The following is a 20,350-nucleotide window of genomic DNA, read 5'->3' as shown; positions in this document are numbered from 1 at the left end:
GCTAAACAGAAGATGAGGCTTCTGCCACTGTGTGATCTGAAGTCAACGGGTCTTTTTTTGCCTCCCTGTTTCCTGTGTTGGCAATTACAAATGAAAGTCTAGTGGTAAATTTAGGAGAGCTCATGTTGCTACATGGCATAAAGACCCATTCAGATGAGAGGCAGGGGAAATCTCAGTGAGACGGGAGGAATGCACGGTAGCATGCCGTCTTGTAGCTTGGTCGAGAACGGCTGAGTTTGACCGGAGATATCAGTAAAGTCGAGTAAAAGAGACTTTGTGTATCCTGTGACTGCACAGCTGAAATCATGAGCCTGGAGGAGTATTTCAGCGTCATGCAAAAGCCCTATTTGCACGGGATTAGTATTACCAGGAGATGTTAATTAACATTCATATGCCTAGGGCTGAGCCCACTGAGGGATGGCAGATGTTCTCACTGAATGCTGCCATGCATGCTTAACCTTTTTCATCTTTTGGTATTTCACTCTGATGGATTCCACCTTACTCACTGGGGCCCGATTTTCACTTGATTAATTTTATTACTGCTAAATATTGCAGGTATTTTGTGTTGGAATGGATATGGTAGATTCACACAGGGTTAAGGTTACAGATGATCTCCTTAACAGTTAAATAGAGTTCTTGGAGTTTCCTGCTAAGTAGCCACTAATTTCAATTTATATCTGTGCTGAATAAAAGTGACATTTTTCTAACAAACTATTATATAGAAAAAACTATCCCATTTAGGATAAAGGGTAGTGAATCCCCACTGTCATCCCCCAAAATAAGCTGAGGTAGGAACTTAACCCAACGAAACAAACTGTGGATTTGGATCTTTACACTCCTAATGTTCTTGTGTAACTTTTAACCTTTAAAAACACTGTCCCAAATATGGACCAAATGCAAAAGCTGCCTGCAACCCCCAGTAAAGACCCGAGACACTCGGCGTGCTTGTAATGATTCTGTATTAACTGGTACACGACTCGCCAGCTTTCCAGCTGTCTCCATCTGTCGGTCCCGGCGTCACTGAAATAGCGCGAGTATCATTACCAGATAGTTTTCAGCTGCCCTGCCAGCCTCCCTGGAACTGCCCCTCGAGCCCACTGCACCACCCCTCATCTGCAGACCACACCTCCACCACACAGCCGCTGTGTTTAAATAAAAACAAATATCTTCATGCATTCATATTGTTTTCAGTGTTAAAGTCCACTGGAAAAACTAAAGTTTTTTTGTTTGTTTTTTTCTGTCTCTTAGTAACAAGCGCAGAAGTGCAGAAATAGCTAGGTTTAGAAATTAAGATTAACTTCTGCTTTACAGAACAAAGTGCAATTTAATGTAAGATGAGCACCATTTGGCATCTGAGACATTTTGAACTACACATCGTCTTCTTAACCTGCCACAGTACCAACTCTGCAGAGGGTCTGTCCTAGAAAAAGCTCACACACAAGCTCTCAGCTGCACCCTGCACAATCCAAATTCACAAGTCTCGGCTAAAATCAGTGTAACATCAGAGTTATTGAAGGTTAAATGCCCAGAGACTTCATGTGAAGGAAAACTGAGAAGTGTCCAATCACAAGCGTGTCTCCCACATCCCCCTGAAACACTACATCATGTGTTATGAGTCTTGATATTTTTGATTATAGCGTACACTTGTTGTTCATCTTGGAGTAAAAACTGACAGCATGTCGTCTGCTCTTTCACAGGTTTCTGCATGTTTGTGCTGAGTTTAGTGAAGAAACATTACCGCCTGCAGTTTTATATGGTGTGTATCAGCCAAGTAACCATCTACTCCTCTGCTGCACCACTAACCTTCTCATCCATCCCCTCTCACTGCTTCCTGCTTCTTCTGTCTCACTCAGAGGAATTTAGAAACTCATCTCACGCTCTGTTGTTACGCCTGCGGGAGGCTTTTTAGGTCGTGTTTGTCATTAAATGTTATCCTGCATTAGCTCTCCGTCCACACTGACACAGCGTTTGATCCCAGATGAGTGCAGGACTTCTGCAGTGGCTCCAGCTGTATTTCATTTATGTGCACCTGCTTTGCTTATATCTGTCTGTGGCCACCTTTATGCTCCACATTTTATCAACTAAACAAATTTTAATGACTAACTTAATTTTCATTTTAATGTTATCTCACATACAAATTTATGCAAATTGCTACAAATAGCACGAATGCAGACATTTCTCAAGACAGGCGGCCACAAAGGGAAGAGCCACCCTTTCTTTCATCCAACATGATTATTTTCAGGCTAAACTGCTCATTGTATACTAATATTTTAGAATGGTTTAATTGTGCTGCTGTCTTTGTTTCTAGTATTGTAATAATTTAGTTGCATGTGTCTCCACAGGAATCAGTTCTCTCACTGTCCACCTGCTGCCTGCTTTTCTTTTTCTTTTGATGTTTTTCACATTTCTGCACCATCTGATCTGCGGTGTGGCTCTGTCAGTGCCGTCCAGCATGTCCGCCTGTCCTTCTGTTTGTTTCCACTATTTCTGACATGATCCAGATTTCTGAGCAGGCACGGCTACATTCCAGTGCAGTGACACTGTGGTGTTTGTGTTTGTGTTTGCCATTCCAGTTTGCTTGGACCCATGTGACCCTGTTGATTGTGGTAACTCAGTCCCACCTTGTCATTCAGAACCTGTTTGAAGGAATGATCTGGTAAGCAGGACAAAGAAAGATTAGAGAAAGCTGCCCTGTGTCTGACTATCACTGTTTCATATGTTTCATCACAACTGTGTGCCCACTGTCGGAGTGCGCTTTGTGCAGGCTTCTTAAAAAGGCAACAGTGCATTTAAAAATTAAGTCACACCAATAAAGCTTTAAGTAAGAGGAAAGAATAATTCATTAGAGGGCAGAAGCATTTTTGAGCCAAGTCAGATACTGATTCTCACCTCTCATCATTTCTGAAATTCCTGTTTTTCAGGTTCATCGTCCCCATCTCCATAGTGATCTGCAATGACATCATGGCCTACCTGTTTGGGTTCTTCTTTGGGAGGACTCCACTCATCAAGGTAAATTAGACTTGGCTTTGAATTTCTATTTCTTGCTGAGAAATTGGAAAACTGAACCTCTTTCCAGTGGTTGATCTCATGGTGACTATGTCCCTCATTTATATACAGTCTATAGATGAGACCTGCAGAAGCTGTTGTGGAAAACGTACCTAAAGAGAGTCTCCCTTCAGTTTGTTAAAGAGTTGCTTTCATGGTGAAACAGAGAGTGAGCTCAAAACTAATAAATGTTCAGCATCAGTGGTGATGCATGTTTTATCAGACTCATGTGCCGACTGCTTTACAGTCTGCCTCAGTATCAAAACAGGTGGTTGAACTTTGCCTCACAGGGCATCTGCATGGAGATCCAAGTAGTTATAATAAGATCTGGTTGGATTCTCCAAGTACTAAGGAGAGATGCTCCAGTGTTTCAGAGGAAATGTAATTCATAGCAACAGTAACTAGCCAGTGGGAGAAATAAGCATTTGATTGCCTGTTGAAGTCATTTTAACCACTTTCAAAGAAATGAGCCATCTATGATTCAGTGGTAAGTTTGCTTTAATAGTTTAAGATAGAAAATGAAGAAAAAAGCATTCTCCACCAAATTACTGTGTGCTTTGAGGGATTTGAGCCTCTCGGAGCACAAGGTGTAGTACTTGGTGGAGTAGTGAGTGTGGGTGTGGGTCTGTCTCGATATGTTCGCCCTGGTGACCTGTCCAGGGTGTACCCTGCCTCTCGCCCTATGGTAGCTGGGATAGGCTCCAGCCCAACCTGACAAGGATAAGCGGAAGAGAATGCATGGATGAAGTTGAATTTCAAGCCGTAACAGCTTAGTAGGGAGTCGATGGGGGTCAAGTATTTATTTATTTCCCAAACTGTAACTGCATCTCTTCCAGGCAGCATTGCTATCAGACTCATTAAAAATATGCACTGTTAAAGCACTGAAATAGTCAGATACATGTCTTGAACTGTAAATTTAATGGATGCTGAACCCTTCATCATCTGATGACAGCCGCTGCTGCTGTACAGACTCAGCAGATCGGAGCTGAGGGCAGAAAAAAGATTTATTTGAAATCACGAGTAGTTTGTGGTGAGACTGAGTAAAAACCACACGTCATGTTGATGTGAAAGACGTCTTCTGTTTGTGTTTCTCACGCCCCGCAGCTCTCACCCAAGAAGACCTGGGAGGGTTTCATCGGAGGGTTTTTCGCCACTGTCGTCTTTGGCTTCATTGTGAGTACGCTTCTTCTTTTTTAAATTTTTGCTTTGACTCACATGGTCAGCATTTCCTGCTATGCAGAGCTGTTTATGGTAGCAGACCAAGCCCAAATAAAAGGAAACGTAGATGTTGGCTTTCTTCTGCGTTGCTACTGTAGATAAGAAGCAGCTGTCGCCAATCTGTATTTTACTGTTAGGGTTGTGATTGTTGGCAGTTTCCCATCACTCTTACAACTGCCAGGACATTTTTCTAACAGTCACGTGACTCTTAGTCACAGAAAAAATGTGAAATATGCTTGGATGTTGAGTTTGGATTTTAGCAATTTAATTGCAGTCGGGACCAAAATAGCCATTTTTCAGCCTCATTTTTTCGATCACGTTGGTGCTTCATGTTCGTTTGCATCTCACAGGTGGTTATTTCAGAAGCTAATTTTTCCTTTGCGTTCCCTCAGCTGGCCTACCTCCTCTCTCAGTTCCAGCACTTTGTGTGTCCCGTGGGCTTCAACAGTGAGTCAAACAGCTTCACAGTCGAATGTGAGCCGTCTGACATCTTTGTGATGCAGGAGTACACACTTCCCACTGTGCTACAAAACACACTGAGATGGGTAAGACTCTGTTCTTGTCTTTCTTTAGGAGTCATAATCATGTCGACATTAAGAGATTTTAGAATGAATTCTAAAGTCTAAAAGACGTATGCAGTACTCCTCCTGAAATCATCAGAAATGTTTTGCAGATGCTACATTATTTAGTTTATTTCTTTCAATGCAGATATCTAACATGATGTCATTAAAAGTGATGGTCGTGGTCATTTCCAGCTCCAGAGTTTTAGTCTTGCACTACAGATCAGATTAAAATGGCTTTGATTAAATAACTTTTCGATATTTGTTTCGTCTTCTTGCCTCTCTTGCAGAAAACTGTCAACCTGTATCCCTTTGCGATCCACAGCATCTTCCTCTCGTCTTTTGGATCTCTCATCGGACCGTTCGGCGGCTTCTTTGCCAGCGGCTTCAAGCGAGCGTTTAAAATCAAAGTAAAGAGCATCTCCGTTTCTTCTTTGTGCGTTCACTCCTGTTTATCTGTTTGTCAGCGGGATTGCATAAGAGGCCAAATTTCATTGAATTTGATGTAAATGTGGATCATGGACAGAGGAGGAATACATCTCTAAATATTCTGATAGGAGGGCTGAGCGGATGTGCTCTCTGAGGGCCTCTCCTGTTCATCCAGGATACTCCAGTGCTTTTATTTCACACTTTCTGTTTGATGCAGTTTTCTGTTCAATCTGTTTTTCAGGTGAGATTTAAGTGTTGTTAGTTTCTCCGACCCGAGTGAGTGGTAGTAGTTAGCTGACTGGAGCTCCAGCTCATAAACTCACTGTCACAGATTAGTATTAGAGAGAGCGACGGTTGAAATGTTGCAGAAACTGGTTGGACCACTTCAGCTGTGTTTACGCGCTGAGATTGTATTTAAAGTGGCAGGCAGCTCAGCATTGTTTGCTTAGTCACTAATGCATTCATTACTGCAGGCTGTCAGAGTAAGCTGTGGACACCAGTGGTTTGTGCTTTTTTTGTGTGCGTTCCTGGTGGCCTGTGTAGCGTATCTCCACCTAGTGACACCTAATGGTGTTTGACAAGAGATCTTTAAAAATAGCATCTATTCCACACACTGTAGTTATCATATTATGGATAAAAGCCAGTAAAAGCACAGTTTGGATGCTATAGCATGCTGTGTCTCTTCTCCTTCAGGACTTTGCCAATACCATCCCTGGCCATGGAGGCATTATGGACCGCTTCGACTGCCAGTACCTGATGGCCACCTTCACACACGTCTATATTGCCAGCTTTGTCAGGTAAGAAGCGGTGGCAATGTTAATGAGTTCTCATAGAGGAACTTTGTGCTGTTGTGGTAGTTCTGTCTTTTGAACATTTAGAGGTGTTTCAATCGTGTGTAATTTTAATTGATTTTACTGGCAAGGCAGTTCACAAACCCCTCAGCCACAGTATATGAGCCACGACCGCTGACTACATGCTGTCAGAATAGAGGGTCATGTGACTAAAGGTGACACTGGAATCAAATTTTACCAGATTGTGTAAAATTACTGACACTGAAGATAAAGTTTCAAGTAAAAAATCTCAAAATATAGCTGGTCTGGTTTAAATAATCCAAAACGTTCCAGGTGTCTAAGGAAAGCTATTTGAAAAATCTCACATCAGTCTAACTCGCCATCAGGATAAACAGGTGGATGTTGTTTCAAGGTCTGAAAAATGACGTTAACGTGGGCATCAAGCAAAAATACTTTGACTTCTGGAACTGTTCTTCAAAAATGTCAATCCAACTCGGCCAACTTCAGTTTTATTTATATAGTGCAAAATCACAATAGCAGTCACCTCAACGTGCTTTATATTTAAAGGTAAGGACTCTACAATAATACAGAGAAACCCCAACAATCAGATGACCACCAACGGTGTCCAAGAGTTTCTAGTTTGAAAATGCCAAGATGACGACGGCCAAAATGCTCAGCTCAAGCCGGTCCATCCATCTTTACGTACAGTCTATGTATTTCACTCTTTGTGAAAGTTCAGTCAGTAGTTAAAAATGTCACTTGCACCTTGTAGGTTCCTTTTTTCTGTAGTGGTTACTGAAGATTCTCGCCTTCCCCCTGATGAAAGGAAAGTTTGAGTGCTCTCGTGCTTTGTTTTGCTTTAATTGCCAAACTTGAAACTTGAATTTCTTTCCTCTTGCAGAGGTCCGAACCCCAGCAAAGTGCTGCAGCAACTGCTGCTGCTCCAGCCTGAGCAGCAGCTCGGCATCTTCCATACTCTGCAGTCCCACCTGAGAGACAAGGGCATGCTCCCACCTGCTGCTGTCCAGGCCGAGTGACGCGGCACCACCTCCACAGGGCGATGACCTGGGAGCGTGCGAGACGGTTTTCAAAGTTGGCGTAAGCATGTACACGCAGGCACGCATGCAGAACAGCCGTATGGTATGTGTGTGATTTCTGGCGTATATCGGAGCATCCATCGTCATCCTGTCGGCTCTTCGTTCAACTTCCAATCAGCTCAAGATCACAACTTTGAACCTGAGGTGACTCTCCGGACTACAAGGAACAACCTAGTAGGAAAGAAACTAAAAACAAAAAGGAAAAAAAAAGGTGGCTGCGTTGCTTTTCACTTGGACCGGCATCAGCTGCAGCACACTTCACGAGTGAACGGGCCGCCGTCATCCTAAAACACACACACTGAAGAAAAAGATGTACTCGCTCAACAACAGTGACTGTAAAGCACGCAGCTTTCTCAGTGGAGGGTCGACGTGCAGATTCGCTGTGGACGGCAAATATTGCACTAAATTTAGATTTTAAAAATGGATTTAAGAAGCTTTTACCAGCATAAACTGGGCCCAAAGTGTTGTGCACGTGGACCTGAGTTACAGCAAACAGACCTGGGTGTGGGTGAAGTAATGATGCAGCAGGGTTGTCAAACATACTGCTAAATGAAGCCATGCTTATTCTCCACTTCCACAACATTTAGCTTTTAGGTTTCTGACTAAATCTAAAATAACTCGCACAATAATAGTCAAACGACTGTAGGCATGTTAACACAGACAGCAGAGCATCAGCTGCACACTCAGCACTCGAATAATGTGTTGTACATAAATCTACTGAAACTATTTAGCAATCAATGCATATAATATATTACTACTTTATGTGACCTGCTGCAGAAAAAGACTTTTAAGCTATGAGAAGTGATATGCAAAAAAAAAGAGATTTAACTCATTTGTAGCTTTTAGCATGAAGAAATTAGATTTTTAACAGGTAGCAGTGTAGAGGTGTTTGGGTGACCCTTTGCTTGACTGTAAAAAAAAAAAGATAATTTAAAGGAATAGGTTGAATAGTGGTTTGTGGGAAATGTAGTCAGTGGTTTTCTGTCTTTGAGCTGATAAAAAGATCAGTAGTACTGTCCTCTCTGTATCTATAAGCACAGCAATACAGTAGAAAATATAGAAAATATTATAAAGATCAGTGGAAATTTTTTTAAAAAGTCACAAATGTGGAGCAGCAGAATATAGTTTTATAGTTTCATTACTATACCCATTATTTCAATTCAGTTCAATTTTATTTATATAGCACCAAATCACAACAGCAGTCGCCTCAAGGCGCTTTATATTGTAAGGTAAAGACTCTACAATAATACAGAGAAACCCCAACAATCAGATTTTAACCAGTGGATGAAAAATCACACATAAACGTCACATGAGTCAGCAGGAACAGTTTCAAACAGACTCTTATGCAAAAAGTTATTGTACTCATTTCTCTCCTTTACAACTCAACTCATTTCCCTTGTTCCGGGTTTTTCCTGGTTTGTTATGGGCCGTTTGGAGAATACCTGCAAGGCAACGGTAAATGCATAGCTTACTTAATACAAGTCTGTGCATTTTCCCATAAGAAAGAGGAAGCATGTTTATATTGAAGTCACTGCGGCTTAATTTTCTAATTTTTCTGCCTATTTGGAATCTAGAGTCAGTCAGCAACTGGTTTATTCGTCATTTGTCTATTTAGACGTTTCACTCGAGCAGTTTTGGATTAGACTTGAAAAATGTAACCAGAGGTGGCGCCTGACTCAGTCCAGATTTGAATCCATGATGTAACTGAAATAATGTTTTATCATTCTAGAGATTGGACAAAATTGCAAATTTTATATCCCAACAACACAAATGCATAATAATTAATATAAGAAACAGAAGAAATTGTGATGTTCAAGAAAATTCCTGAAATTAGTCCTAATCCCCACCCTGATATCCTTCTGGATCCACAGACGCATTCGTCCATGGCAGTGAGGTAATTTCCATCCTCACAAAAATCCCAAAACGCGCACTGTACAGATTAGATTATACAGGGAACAACTTTAAGTTGGTGGAAAACTGGAACAGCCTGCAAAGCTGCCCTCTGGTCTCTGAAATCCTTACTTTGCAGGGTTGCTAATTAGCAAGTCAGTGACAGAGAGTTTGAAGGACGCGTGTTGATCTGTGAGTTTTAGAGGAATGACTCGCTGCTCACACTGAACTGAATCTTCACATCAGACTCTTGGAAAGAAAACAAATGAGCACATTTCCCGAAATGTGAAACTGTTTCCTTCAACCAATGATTTTAGTTGCACTGTGGGGGTGGTGGTGGTGTTTGAGGGGGAGGTTTCCATCAGATCATTTCTGGATGCTTTAGGGTGTTTTTGCACATCAAATCACTGTTTTCTAAGTTTGAATGTAGATTGCAATACAAAATGTTATCAATGATAACATGAGATTAAATGTAGAGCCTATATACTGTACGATGGAGTGTATGTACAGTATATAAAACACTTCTTTAGGTGTACAAAGAACTCTGGGAGGTGGTTTTATTAGCTATATATGCAAGTTGTAGTTTGATTCTTTAGAGTATGGATCGGATAATTTTAATGTCAGAGGAAATGTGATGATTCGTATTTATGTTTTTCACGTGTTACGACGCTACGTTTGCAAAGAGATTCTCTGTTTGAATCCAGATCCTTTCACAGAGACGTTTACCAAAGCACTGTTTGATCAACACTGATCTTCTTCCGTTAGTGAAAAAGCTCTGGGTCGCAAAGAGTCAGATCTCTCCTGTCCCGACTTTCCCTGCTCATCCCGAAACACTCAAACCCGGAAGGTGAGAGTTTGGAATCGGGTTGGAGTGCTGACATCTGGATCTGTGTTGTGTTCACACGCTTCAGTCGTTGGTCAACGAGGATATTTTAATTTATTTGTCCAGTTTGTTCTGTTTGTTTTTTCGTCGTAGATTCCAAGATGTGAATGAGAGGTTCAGGTTGAATTTTTGGGACCAGCGATATCGTACTGTGTAAATCTTTTAACTACTGCTTTACGCGCTTTTCTTTACGCACCCCTCACGTGTCCAGCATTCACAGAGGCAGCGAAGGACGCAGACGTCTGGACCGACGTGTCAACACTAAAGAGATCCGACCAAAAGTAGGAGCAGGAATTGACACAGAATTATTTGTTAGAATGGATTTATATGGAGCCTGGAGTGTGCCACTGGAATAATGTGACTCGTAAATTAATTAAAAATGTGTATATAAATTAGCTGCTGTCCCAGGTAATGACTCTGTGTATTGTCTGGAGGGATAATGAGCGAACTTTAGAAGTGCCTTTTATTTAAAAATATATATACTTTATGTTAAATACTATAGTACTGATTTCTCCAGTCTCTTAATGAATAATAATGATCATAATCAACACCATCAGTCAGTCTGACGGTGTGGATTCATTTCCCAGTGGGTGTTGGAGTGTTTGCTGTTCTTTTACCAATCTAATATTTAGTTTTAGTCCTACCCACGTTCTCTCCAGAGCCTGTTTATTGCACACTACCAGTTTAACCTTTTCTCTTTAAGCAGCACAGTTCAGGTTGTAATCTGGAAAGTATGGAGCGAATGAGCAGCAGGTGGGACTCAAGTCTTTGTTACCTGGCCAGGTGAGCTATAGCTGTGGCCATCTAATGAATCTTTAATTGATATACTTAAGATGTATATTATTTCACTGGGACACTTGAGACTCCATATTTACAGCTGTAGTTCCACGACACACGTGCATACTAATTTATACTTTCTTACCATGTTGCACACAAAGGTAGAAAAGAGAACAGGTAAGCTGTCAGGTGACGATGCAGACTTTCAGTTGTGTTTTTAATTTATCATTTTGTGTACATTTGGTTTGATTTGCTTTGAGCAGAAATGTTTTCTAATGAGATGGATAAGGAAAATGTGTATCTATCTATTGAGGAATAATGCTGTTTAATATTAGGGGCAATACAAAGTACGGTAAATAAACACACTGATATCTTAATAGAGAGATTGTGACGGTGTTTAATGTACGGAGGTAAATAAAGACTTTTTTCTTTAACATGTTTTTATTCCGATTTGTGTTTTTGATAATGAAAAGACAAACCAATCACTTTTACATTAAAGGATCAACTTCAGATTTATTCACAAAACAAAGCCTGACAGGAAAAGAGAGATTTTGCACAGAGTGAAAGAACGAATGTGGAGTTTGCACTGATAGAGCCGTTACTAACACACATGTAAGCATAAAGAGCTGGTCAGACGTTTCCTATCGACTCTACTGAGCTTTAAACACACCACCGAGCAGATAAAGACAATAAAAATGTAAACGAAGCAAAGAAGTGATTAGGTTGTAATACATAAAGATGTTAATGCCATTTTGTGTTCATTATTTTCACCATGAGAAGTATCAAGATAAATGGGAAAGTTATACAGTGACAAAACTAACAACTTTGCTGCTCCCACCAATAACAGCCACCAACACCAACAGCAGGATTTTGGCTTATCCAGGTAACTTGAGACTAAACCTGGGTTTTAGTATTACAAAGGTGGTTCAGCAGCCGCGGTGCTTTCAGTCTGTTTTGTGCTTAACCACCTCAGATTTTTCTAGTAGCGCACTACATAAAAGTCAGTCACTGCTGCCCACGTGATCATGCTATCAGGTTGATAACAACCTTCGTGTGACTGCTTGGCCTGATTGGGGCTGTCAGGGTTCGTGAAGCCAGACAACGGAAAGATATCCTGAATTTAACTTGCTTCCAAGTACAAGGCCCGAATGATCAGTTATGAATACCCTCAAACTAAAACGATGCACTGTAGTGCAGCTGGGATATGAAAGCAGAACGACTCAGACAAACAAAGCAAACGCAGACAAACCTTTCTGCGTCCTCTGGAAGGTTTCTATTAAAGTGCATCATAGTTTTCTTTGAGTCAGTCGAAAAAACAAACAAAAATATCAGCATCATGGAGCAATACATCAATAACAACAGCGCCCCCTACTGGAGAAAGGTTTACAACCCTCATTTAAAAAAAATGTTTAGGTCAGTTAATGTTGGTATATGTAAAAACATAGTTTTCATAAAACTTGGTGTTAATGCAAAAACAAAACAAGCCTCAAACATGCATAATCTGACATTTTCTACATTTACATGTTTATTTAATGTTTGATTCCCCCAATTTATTTTTTGAAATAAGTAATAATAATACCCTTGTTACACCCCAAGAAGCTACAGCGATGCCCTAAAAACTTGGATTTTCACATATTTTCTGTAAATCGGGGCGTAATAATCATGTAGTCAAAGTAACGTACACAGAGTGCATGATGTGGACGATGCAATAGCGACATAAATTTAAAAAAGTCACATTACTGCGGTTATTAGACTAACATACACATGATGGAAATATAGTGCAATTTGAAAAGTTATGGCCTCTCCTGATTAGAAGTATTTTTAAAGTGCCAACACTCAAGACTTAAAGCCTCGTCCGATTGCTAACGTGTCACAAAGGAGACCAGTTTGACAGAAAGACTTCTCCTGCCACAGCGTCAGCTCATGGATGTCCTCCTGCAGGGGGATGCGTCTGAACATGCTCAGAAAATCCTCGGTGGGTGATTAGAGGCTATTCTGTAAGGCTCAGTTAACTGATAGCGGCTGGACGGACCGTGCTCTGCACAGGAAGTAATAAAACACAATGACTGAATCACATTGATTAACTGCTGATTAAACCTGCACTGGTACTCTTCATGTTACTGTAAAGAAAATAATGAACGAATAGGCTCTGGCCGTCAGTATCAGCTCTGTTCTTCAGCGCTCTGCTCCACTAAGTATTTCCCTAATAAATCTCCTTCAGTGCACATGGTTTATATCTAATCCCATTCACACCGATGCTCTCAACATTTGAATCGGTCTAAATGCTTTCCATTTTGTTACCAGTGTGAAGCCCAGCAGGCTCCTCATGAGGTCAAATATAAGCACATTCACAGCCCAAGCCCTTCAGCAACATTGCCTCTCAGATCTGTCAGTTGGCGTCACTTCCCTGTCCACGTCCCCTATGTAACTAGAGCATTAAATGGCACTCTTGTTTCGTCAGCTTCCTCCTCTATGACGATCCTCCGATCGGACCTGTCAGGACAGAAAAGTAGCCGTAGCAGCGCTAACCCGAGACGCACCAAAATCCTCAACACTAGAAAAGCAAAAGGCACCGTGATCTCCATCAGGTGGAAAATCGGGGCACTAAATTTACTCAAAATGCACGTGAGGAAAAACGTCCCCAAAGCTATGCAGGGGTACAGAGCCAGCTTAGCCAGCATAAGCACGTGCTCACGTCCACCGTATCGCACGTAGGGGTGCAGAGTTTCCTGTTCATTGTACAGAGCGACCACCCAAATGGCGAGCTGAAAAATACCTGCGAAGAAAATGATCACACAGCTAATCTGAATGGCTTCCAGCTCATTGTGAGAGTTAGGCGGGAACTCGTGCGTTAGCTGGTAGGCTAACGGTAAACCTCCGACGAACGCCAGCGAGAAGGTGTTCAGCAGGCCCATGAAGCGCGTTGCCTTGGTGACATGGAGGAAAAGCGAGTGATGGACAAACCAGAGAAGGCCGACGGTGGCGAACGAACCAAAGTAGGCGAGGTACTCGGGGCCGTAAACCCGCAGAGCCGCTGTCAGGCTGCCGCCAAACTGCTTCTGCACGACTGTGGGATCTGGGACGTTGTCCTCGCTAGAAGAAAAGAACCGGAGAAGTTAAACATTAGAAGGTTTTTCCAATTATAACCTTTGTATTACATTTAACCCATACTAGAAAATTTAACAGAATCACAGCTACTCAGAGAAGTTTATACAAAACTGATTTTTGAAGTATTTTTAGTGAGTGTATATTAAAGATACAGATGCCAACTCTGAGATTTGTGACCTGGATTGGAAAGTTCCTAATTTTGAGTCTTAACATCCAACAAAAAAAACATTGTAGTTATGAATAAACACACTGTAAACTGGTGCAAATTGCAGACAGTTTAAGAGATGGATGTAGCTTCCAGGTTGGAAAAATGAAGCCACCGCAGAGATACCTAATCGTGCATTCTATCTGACGAGCTGTGGCTGCAGAATGACTTGGCTTCATATAGAAGTTTATGGCCCCAACATTCATAAACATTTTCTTCCCCTCGTTGTCACACCTGGTTTTCTGCAATCAACATTGGAAGCTCTCATTTTGAGGCTTCAAAGCGGGACTTAAGAAACCAATCGGTGACATCGCGGTAAATACGCCCATCTTTTACACTGGTTACAAAAATCTAGATATTGCTCACTGTTCATATTTACTAAAACGTGTCTATGTTGTAAACTTTGGTCAGTCTAACTTTCAAAGAGGGGCTTCATCAAAGGTATGTGCAGCTTCACAGCCACAGATCGACCCTCTAACACAGTGTCAAACTGCCAAAACACGCTCAATAAACTGCAGACGTCACTACATCAACTGTTTCAACTGTCCACCCTCCTTTTTCACCTCATGTAGGGGCCATGAAGTCTTCTGAACATTTCTTTGACAGGATTTAGTCTGAACATTGGGGGGAATTTATTAGAGGACATCATCATGCTAAGAACTTTATATTTTCATCATTATGAGCAACTCTTGGTACATCACCAGGCTCTGATCTTTACACTGAAGTCAAAAATACTTTTCTTCGACCATTTCCTTCATTTTTTTAATGCCAGTCGCTACATTAGAATTAAGATTTAAATAACTGATAATATGTTAAATAACAACTTTACACAGTATTTGATGCATATTGTTTGCTAGTAACGAACATGCCATGTAAATACACTTTGCTGTGTCAAATACTGCTTACATTACATACATATATTACTGCCCAATAAAAAATTATGAATACATTACAAAAAACTAGCTTTTTTTAACCTTACATTTTTATAGTGGACTATTTAAATGTTCAGATCATCCAAATGACCAAAAAAACTGACTCAATTCCTGTGACAGTAAAACAGCCCCCTCCCAAAGGATATTTGAAAGTTGCACAGCCGATAAAGCTGAAACAAACCATATGTCCAAGATGAGAAGTGTTGCTACGATGGCATAAACTCCGTCGCTGAAAGCCTCCACTCGCTCTTTGCTGAGGGGTTCATTAGGCAGGTACGTGTAGAACAACATGGAGTCTGGAGTTTCCTCCACCTGACCTGAAATGGACGAGGTTTGATTGGTGCAAAGGCCGGAGGTCAGCACTTATTTACAGTTCCTGTACGGTCCGGCTCTTACCGATGGCTTTGCTGCGACACCACTTCAAACACTGGGAGATGTAAGGCAGGAAGATGACGATGGCCAAGAGAACGTAAGACTGAGGAAGAAATGAAAACGTGATACTGGGAGAGTGTTTCTGACCAGCTTTGGATTTGTTACTTTATTCACTGGCAAACAACAAAGAAATATGAGAGCGGAGATCACCTATAATCATAAAATAAGACATTTATATATTAGGTTGTCCATTTTTAAAATATGAAGGAAATAAATGTAACAGCACCAACCAGCTGGAAGAAGATGAAGGAGAAGATGCTGGCGAAGAAGCACATGATGGGAACCTTCATGATGACTTTGAGGATGTGGTGTTTGTAGAAGGTCTGGTTCTCTGAGATCTGGATCTGCTCATTCAGGAGGAAGGGGCGGCTGAAGGCGTACAACACAATCACCGACTACAGAAACAAGACACAAGGGATTACAACGTACGCAAACCGCCCTTCAGCCGCCCGACATCTTAAGGTGGATAAATGGTTCAATGAAGTTAGGAAACTGAACAGAGCAGCAGACTTACCAAAGGACGACAATCTAACATTTAAGTTTCTCACCTGAATGACGCCGATCACCATCACACAACCACAGAAGAGTAAAATCCCGAGGATGTTCTCAGGAAAGGTCGCCATTAAAGAAAACTGCAAAGTGTAGATGACACCACTGAATGAGTCGTTCGTTCAAAAGTGTCTGATTCTAGGTCACCAGTTTCACACACTCAGACTCACTGTGTAGGGGAGGAAGGTTATCAGCATCATGCAGGCCTGAAATAGAAGCAAAAGCAGAAGTTCAGACTAAAAATGAAGGAAATGAAAACAAGTTTCATTCACCAACCAAAATACTCTAAATGATGTGACTGCTGACAGAAAACACCATGAAATTTGAAGCCAATTTATACAGGCCTATACTCTCTGCTCAACCTAACTATATGTATAATGTGTATGTAAGTAAGAGTATATGCATATGTAAGTCTCAAGTAACATCTTGTCCCTGCTTCGTGGGACAAACAACATGCACACATGGATAAAAAAAACAAAAACCCAAAACAAATAAGGATGCATGTCACCTGATCAAAAACCAGACAGTACGTATTATTATTATCATCATCCTTTCATGAGATAAACAAAACTTGAGATCATCTTGTAGGCAGACTTAAATTACAAATAAAAACAACCCGACATCTATCATTTCAAAAACACTTTAATTTTTATACTTACAAGGTTCAGAAGTGCGAGACAGTCATCAATACGAACAACAACTTGAAACAACCTGAAGATAAACGAGGAGAGAAAGAATGAAAACTGGTGTCTTAAAAATAACTTGTACTACGATACTACAGGGTGGGCCATTTATATGGATACACCGTAATAACATGGGAATGGTTGGTGATATTAAAGTCCTGTTTGTGGCACATTAGTATATGTGAGGGGGCAAACTCCTCAAGATGGGTGGTGACCATGGTGGCCATTTAGATGTCGGCCATCTTGGATACAACTTTTGTTTTTTTCAATAGGAAGAGGGCCATGTGACACATCAAACTTATTGGTAATGTCACAAGAAAAACAATGGTGTGCTTGGTTTCAACGTAACTTTATTCTTTCATGAGTTATTTACAAGTTTCTCTTTGTTCACAGCCATTGACTTGTCGAAGAGGTTAACACGTGAGGAGCGGATCGAAATTGTGTTGATATCTGGTGAACGCAGTAACCGGGTCATTGCAGCAGATTTCAATGTAAGACACCCTACGAGACCACCCATCTCCCATGCTACAGTTAGCAAACTACTTGCTAAGTTTTGTGAAACTGGTTCAGTGTTGGATTTGCCAAAATGTGGACGCAAGAAAACTAATGAAGAAACATCAGTGGCTGTCCTAGCTTCATTCAGCAAGAGCCCACAGCGTAGCACTCGCCGCATGTCACTGGAGAGTGGCATTAGTCGAACATCCCTTCGGCGGATATTAGCTACTCACAAATGGCACCCTTACAAACTCCAGCTGCTGCAGCATCTCAACGAGGATGACCCAGATCGGCGCACAGAATTTGCAGAATGGGCAAAACAAAAATTGGAACAGGACCCTCAGTTCACGCAGAAGATTTTGTTCAGTGATGAGGCAAACTTTTATGTTAATGGTGAAATTAACAAACAAAACCACCGCTATTGGTCTGACACTAACCCACATTGGATGGATCCCTCCAAGACTGTTGGAACAACAAAAGTGATGGTTTGGTGTGGTATATGGGGTACAATGATAGTGGGTCCATTCTTCATCAATGGAAACCTCAAGGCCACTGGATATTTGAAATTGCTACATGATGATGTGTTTCCCTCTTTATGCACTGAAGCTGGCACGTTCCCTGAGTTTTTCCAGTAAGATGGTGCACCACCACATTATGGGTGCCAGGTCCGAGCATTCCTAGATGAACAGTTTCCTGGAAAGTGGATTGGTCGTTGTGGGCCAGTTGAATGGCCCCCAAGGTCTCCCGATCTGACCCCCTTAGACTTTTATCTTTGGGGTCATCTGAAGGCAACTGTCTATGGTGTGAAGATACGAGATGTGCAGCACCTGAAACTACGGATACTGGATGCCTGTGCTGGCATTTCTCCTGCGGTGTTGCTATCAGTGTGTGAAGAGTGGGAGAAGAGGGTTGCATTGACAATCCAACACAATGGGCAGCACATTGAACACATTTTATAAGTGGTGAGAAACTTGTAAATAACTCATGAAAGAATAAAGTTACGTTGTGACATTACCAATAAGTTTGATGTGTCACATGACCCTCTTCCTATTGAAAAAACAAAAGTTGTATCCAAGATGGCCGACTTCTAAATGGCCACCATGGTCACCACCCATCTTGAGGAGTTTGCCCCCTCACATATACTAATGTGCCACAAACAGGACTTTAATATCACCAACCATTCCCATTTTATTACGGTGTATCCATATAAATGGCCCACCCTGTATTAGTACTAATACTATTACCACTACTACTAACCTGATATGAGCAGCCCAGGCAACAGTCACAATGAGGAATGTCATCAAGTAAACGCCGATCTTTGTGGTAAGTAGACCCTGAAGACTCTCCCTCAATTCCTGCAATACAACAGAGATTTTACAGCATTTTCCTGTTATAGGTGCTTAATGTGAATTAATGCATTTAAGATAGTTTAAAACTTCCAAAAGTAACTAAAGTTATCATCAGAGAACGTGGAGAAGCAACCAGGAAGATGTTAGATCCAGTTCAGGTTGCAATTTGATGTAATACCACTTTGTACCACAAGATGGTGCGATGAATCAGTGTAGCTTTTATTCAACCAGATACACATCATTAGGAACACATTTACAATGCCGTCCCATCAAAGCCTCCTGAAGAAAATAAGGGTGGGGCTAAAATTCACCATCAAAAACAAAATAAAGGCGTCACACATCTGAAAGCATTTCAGTGTAACCACTGGAGAAACACTGCCCCCTGCTGGTGAAGATTTTACTTACAGTTTGCAGAGTGTAAATACAAACAATACCTTAACTTGTTATTACATTTACTGCAAAATCAGAAGCTGTATCAGAAAGCTCAGCTGAATAACAATGATATGATATATATTTGCTAAAACTTGAAATACATTTTTTAAAAAGTTGCATGAAGTCCGACGTTACCTCATTATCTTCCACTTTGGTGTGAGCAACAGGTAAAATCTGTGGATAAATGAAACTGTATCAGGAGACAGATCAATTCAAACATACAGTGCTGCACATATATAGGTATGTTAGACTCTTAGATCAGCGTGTTTAGGGCTAGGAGACTCAATTAGCAGTACTTAATTAAGCAGAAATCTTTCTATAAGTGTTATTTATTTATTTTAAATTAATTTGAGTTTTCACTGTTATAGATTTTGCAGATAAGATTTTTTTTCTCTTCCTGTCTCAGTGTGTTGGGTCTGACTATGACAGTAAAACAACAGTTGAGAGAAGAAGCTCCATAAATTGAAATATTTGAGTATCTGCACTTCACTGTGAATTTTCTATTCCGTGGGACTTTTTGCAGTTTGGTTTTGCTTCTTCTGTTGCAAACACTTCATCACCTAAATGTTGCGACTCTGTTGCAAAGCTCGGCGTGTTTCCTACCATGACAGTGGCGATAATGGAGATGAGAGCATCGCTGTAGGCCAGCAGTCTGTGGGAGGACTGGGTGCTGCTGTGGCCCTCTCTCTCGGACGGACTGACGCTCTCCAGGAAGGAGGAGGAAGCTGCGTAGCTCCTCGCACCTTTCTTCTCCATCTCCTCCTCGACGTGGTGCTCTATGATGTCGCTGTCGTCGTTTTCCCCCATCCTGGAGGAGCTGCTGGGGCGTGCTGCTCATCCACACACAGCGGACAGACAGCTGACTGAAGGCGGGGAAACAGGAAGCAGCAGCCCGGCTGGTTTCCTGTTCTCACCGGAGATCGTCTATTAAAGCGAGAGGAGCCACTCGGGGTAAGAACTTTGTAATTTTTGTGTTTCTGATCTGGCGTGGTCCACAGTGGTTTTATTTGGGTGTATTAGAGGCTGCCTTCTGAGGTGGGCCTCAAAACCACTTAAAGTCACCTGACCGGGCCTCTGTTTGTGGTTTTGGTGCCTTTTAATCAAATTAACTGAATAACAATTTGACAACTTGTGTCTGACTGGACCAACAAACCGTTACTGTTGGCATTAATTAGCAGGTATTTGCACCTGTGACCTGCCATTCTAGCCAAGCAGGCCACGGTGAACTTTAACCTCTTTGTCAGAACTTGCAGCTTCACATAAAAGGCCAAAAAGCAAGACTGGACTCTTCAAACAGCAGCCACCAAATCAAACTGTGGCTGTGTTCATTTTGCTTTAAATGCAGGTTATGATAGCATAACATCCTGTTCACAGAGCTGCTGATATTCAGAAAAGATTGTTTTACTGTAGAGTCAAACATATGGCTATTCAAACATTTTACATTTATTCATTCGTGCTGACTGATTTCTTTTACT

At 41.4% G+C, this 20,350-nt stretch overlaps 2 protein-coding genes across 2 annotated transcripts in view; one reads left to right on the top strand and one right to left on the bottom strand.

Moving 5' to 3' along the window:
* The window catches only part of cds1 (CDP-diacylglycerol synthase (phosphatidate cytidylyltransferase) 1), a 30,880-nt gene extending 18,866 nt beyond the window's left edge, over positions 1-12,014 (top strand). Inside the window, exons 6-13 of the mRNA XM_063490743.1 lie at positions 1,698-1,756; positions 2,574-2,656; positions 2,922-3,009; positions 4,150-4,218; positions 4,656-4,808; positions 5,114-5,233; positions 5,946-6,049; positions 6,945-12,014. Of these exons, the coding sequence (XP_063346813.1) occupies positions 1,698-1,756; positions 2,574-2,656; positions 2,922-3,009; positions 4,150-4,218; positions 4,656-4,808; positions 5,114-5,233; positions 5,946-6,049; positions 6,945-7,080 (812 nt within the window). The 3' untranslated portion in view covers positions 7,081-12,014. The remainder of the gene's footprint in view (positions 1-1,697; positions 1,757-2,573; positions 2,657-2,921; positions 3,010-4,149; positions 4,219-4,655; positions 4,809-5,113; positions 5,234-5,945; positions 6,050-6,944) is intronic.
* tmem175 (transmembrane protein 175) lies at positions 10,015-19,733 on the bottom strand. Its single transcript, XM_063490742.1, has 10 exons — positions 19,479-19,733; positions 19,011-19,049; positions 18,352-18,449; positions 16,576-16,627; positions 16,087-16,122; positions 15,916-15,999; positions 15,598-15,762; positions 15,332-15,410; positions 15,117-15,252; positions 10,015-13,783 (listed from the first exon to the last, which is right to left on the bottom strand). The coding sequence occupies exons 1-10, from the start codon at positions 19,680-19,682 to the stop codon at positions 13,111-13,113; spliced, it is 1,566 nt and encodes a 521-aa protein (XP_063346812.1). The 5' UTR covers positions 19,683-19,733; the 3' UTR covers positions 10,015-13,110.
* Between the last annotated feature and the right edge of the window lie 617 nt (positions 19,734-20,350).

Source organism: Pelmatolapia mariae, linkage group LG12, assembly GCF_036321145.2.
Source record: "Pelmatolapia mariae isolate MD_Pm_ZW linkage group LG12, Pm_UMD_F_2, whole genome shotgun sequence".
Classification (NCBI taxonomy): domain Eukaryota; kingdom Metazoa; phylum Chordata; class Actinopteri; order Cichliformes; family Cichlidae; genus Pelmatolapia; species Pelmatolapia mariae.
The sequence above is the reverse complement of the archived record's forward strand: the minus strand, read 5'-3'. Positions and strand labels throughout refer to the sequence as shown.

Bases quoted from the DNA above. Each gene is read 5' to 3' on its own strand.
- tmem175 (XM_063490742.1), bottom strand. From the start codon at position 19,682: ATGGGGGAAAACGACGACAGCGACATCATAGAGCACCACGTCGAGGAG. The intron at 19,050-19,478 runs GTAGGAAACACG...ATTTATCCACAG, and splicing joins CCATTATCGCCACTGTCATG to ATTTTACCTGTTGCTCACAC. The intron at 15,411-15,597 runs GTTGGTGCTGTT...TTTCTTCCTCAG, and splicing joins CCTTCATCTTCTTCCAGCTG to TCTTACGTTCTCTTGGCCAT.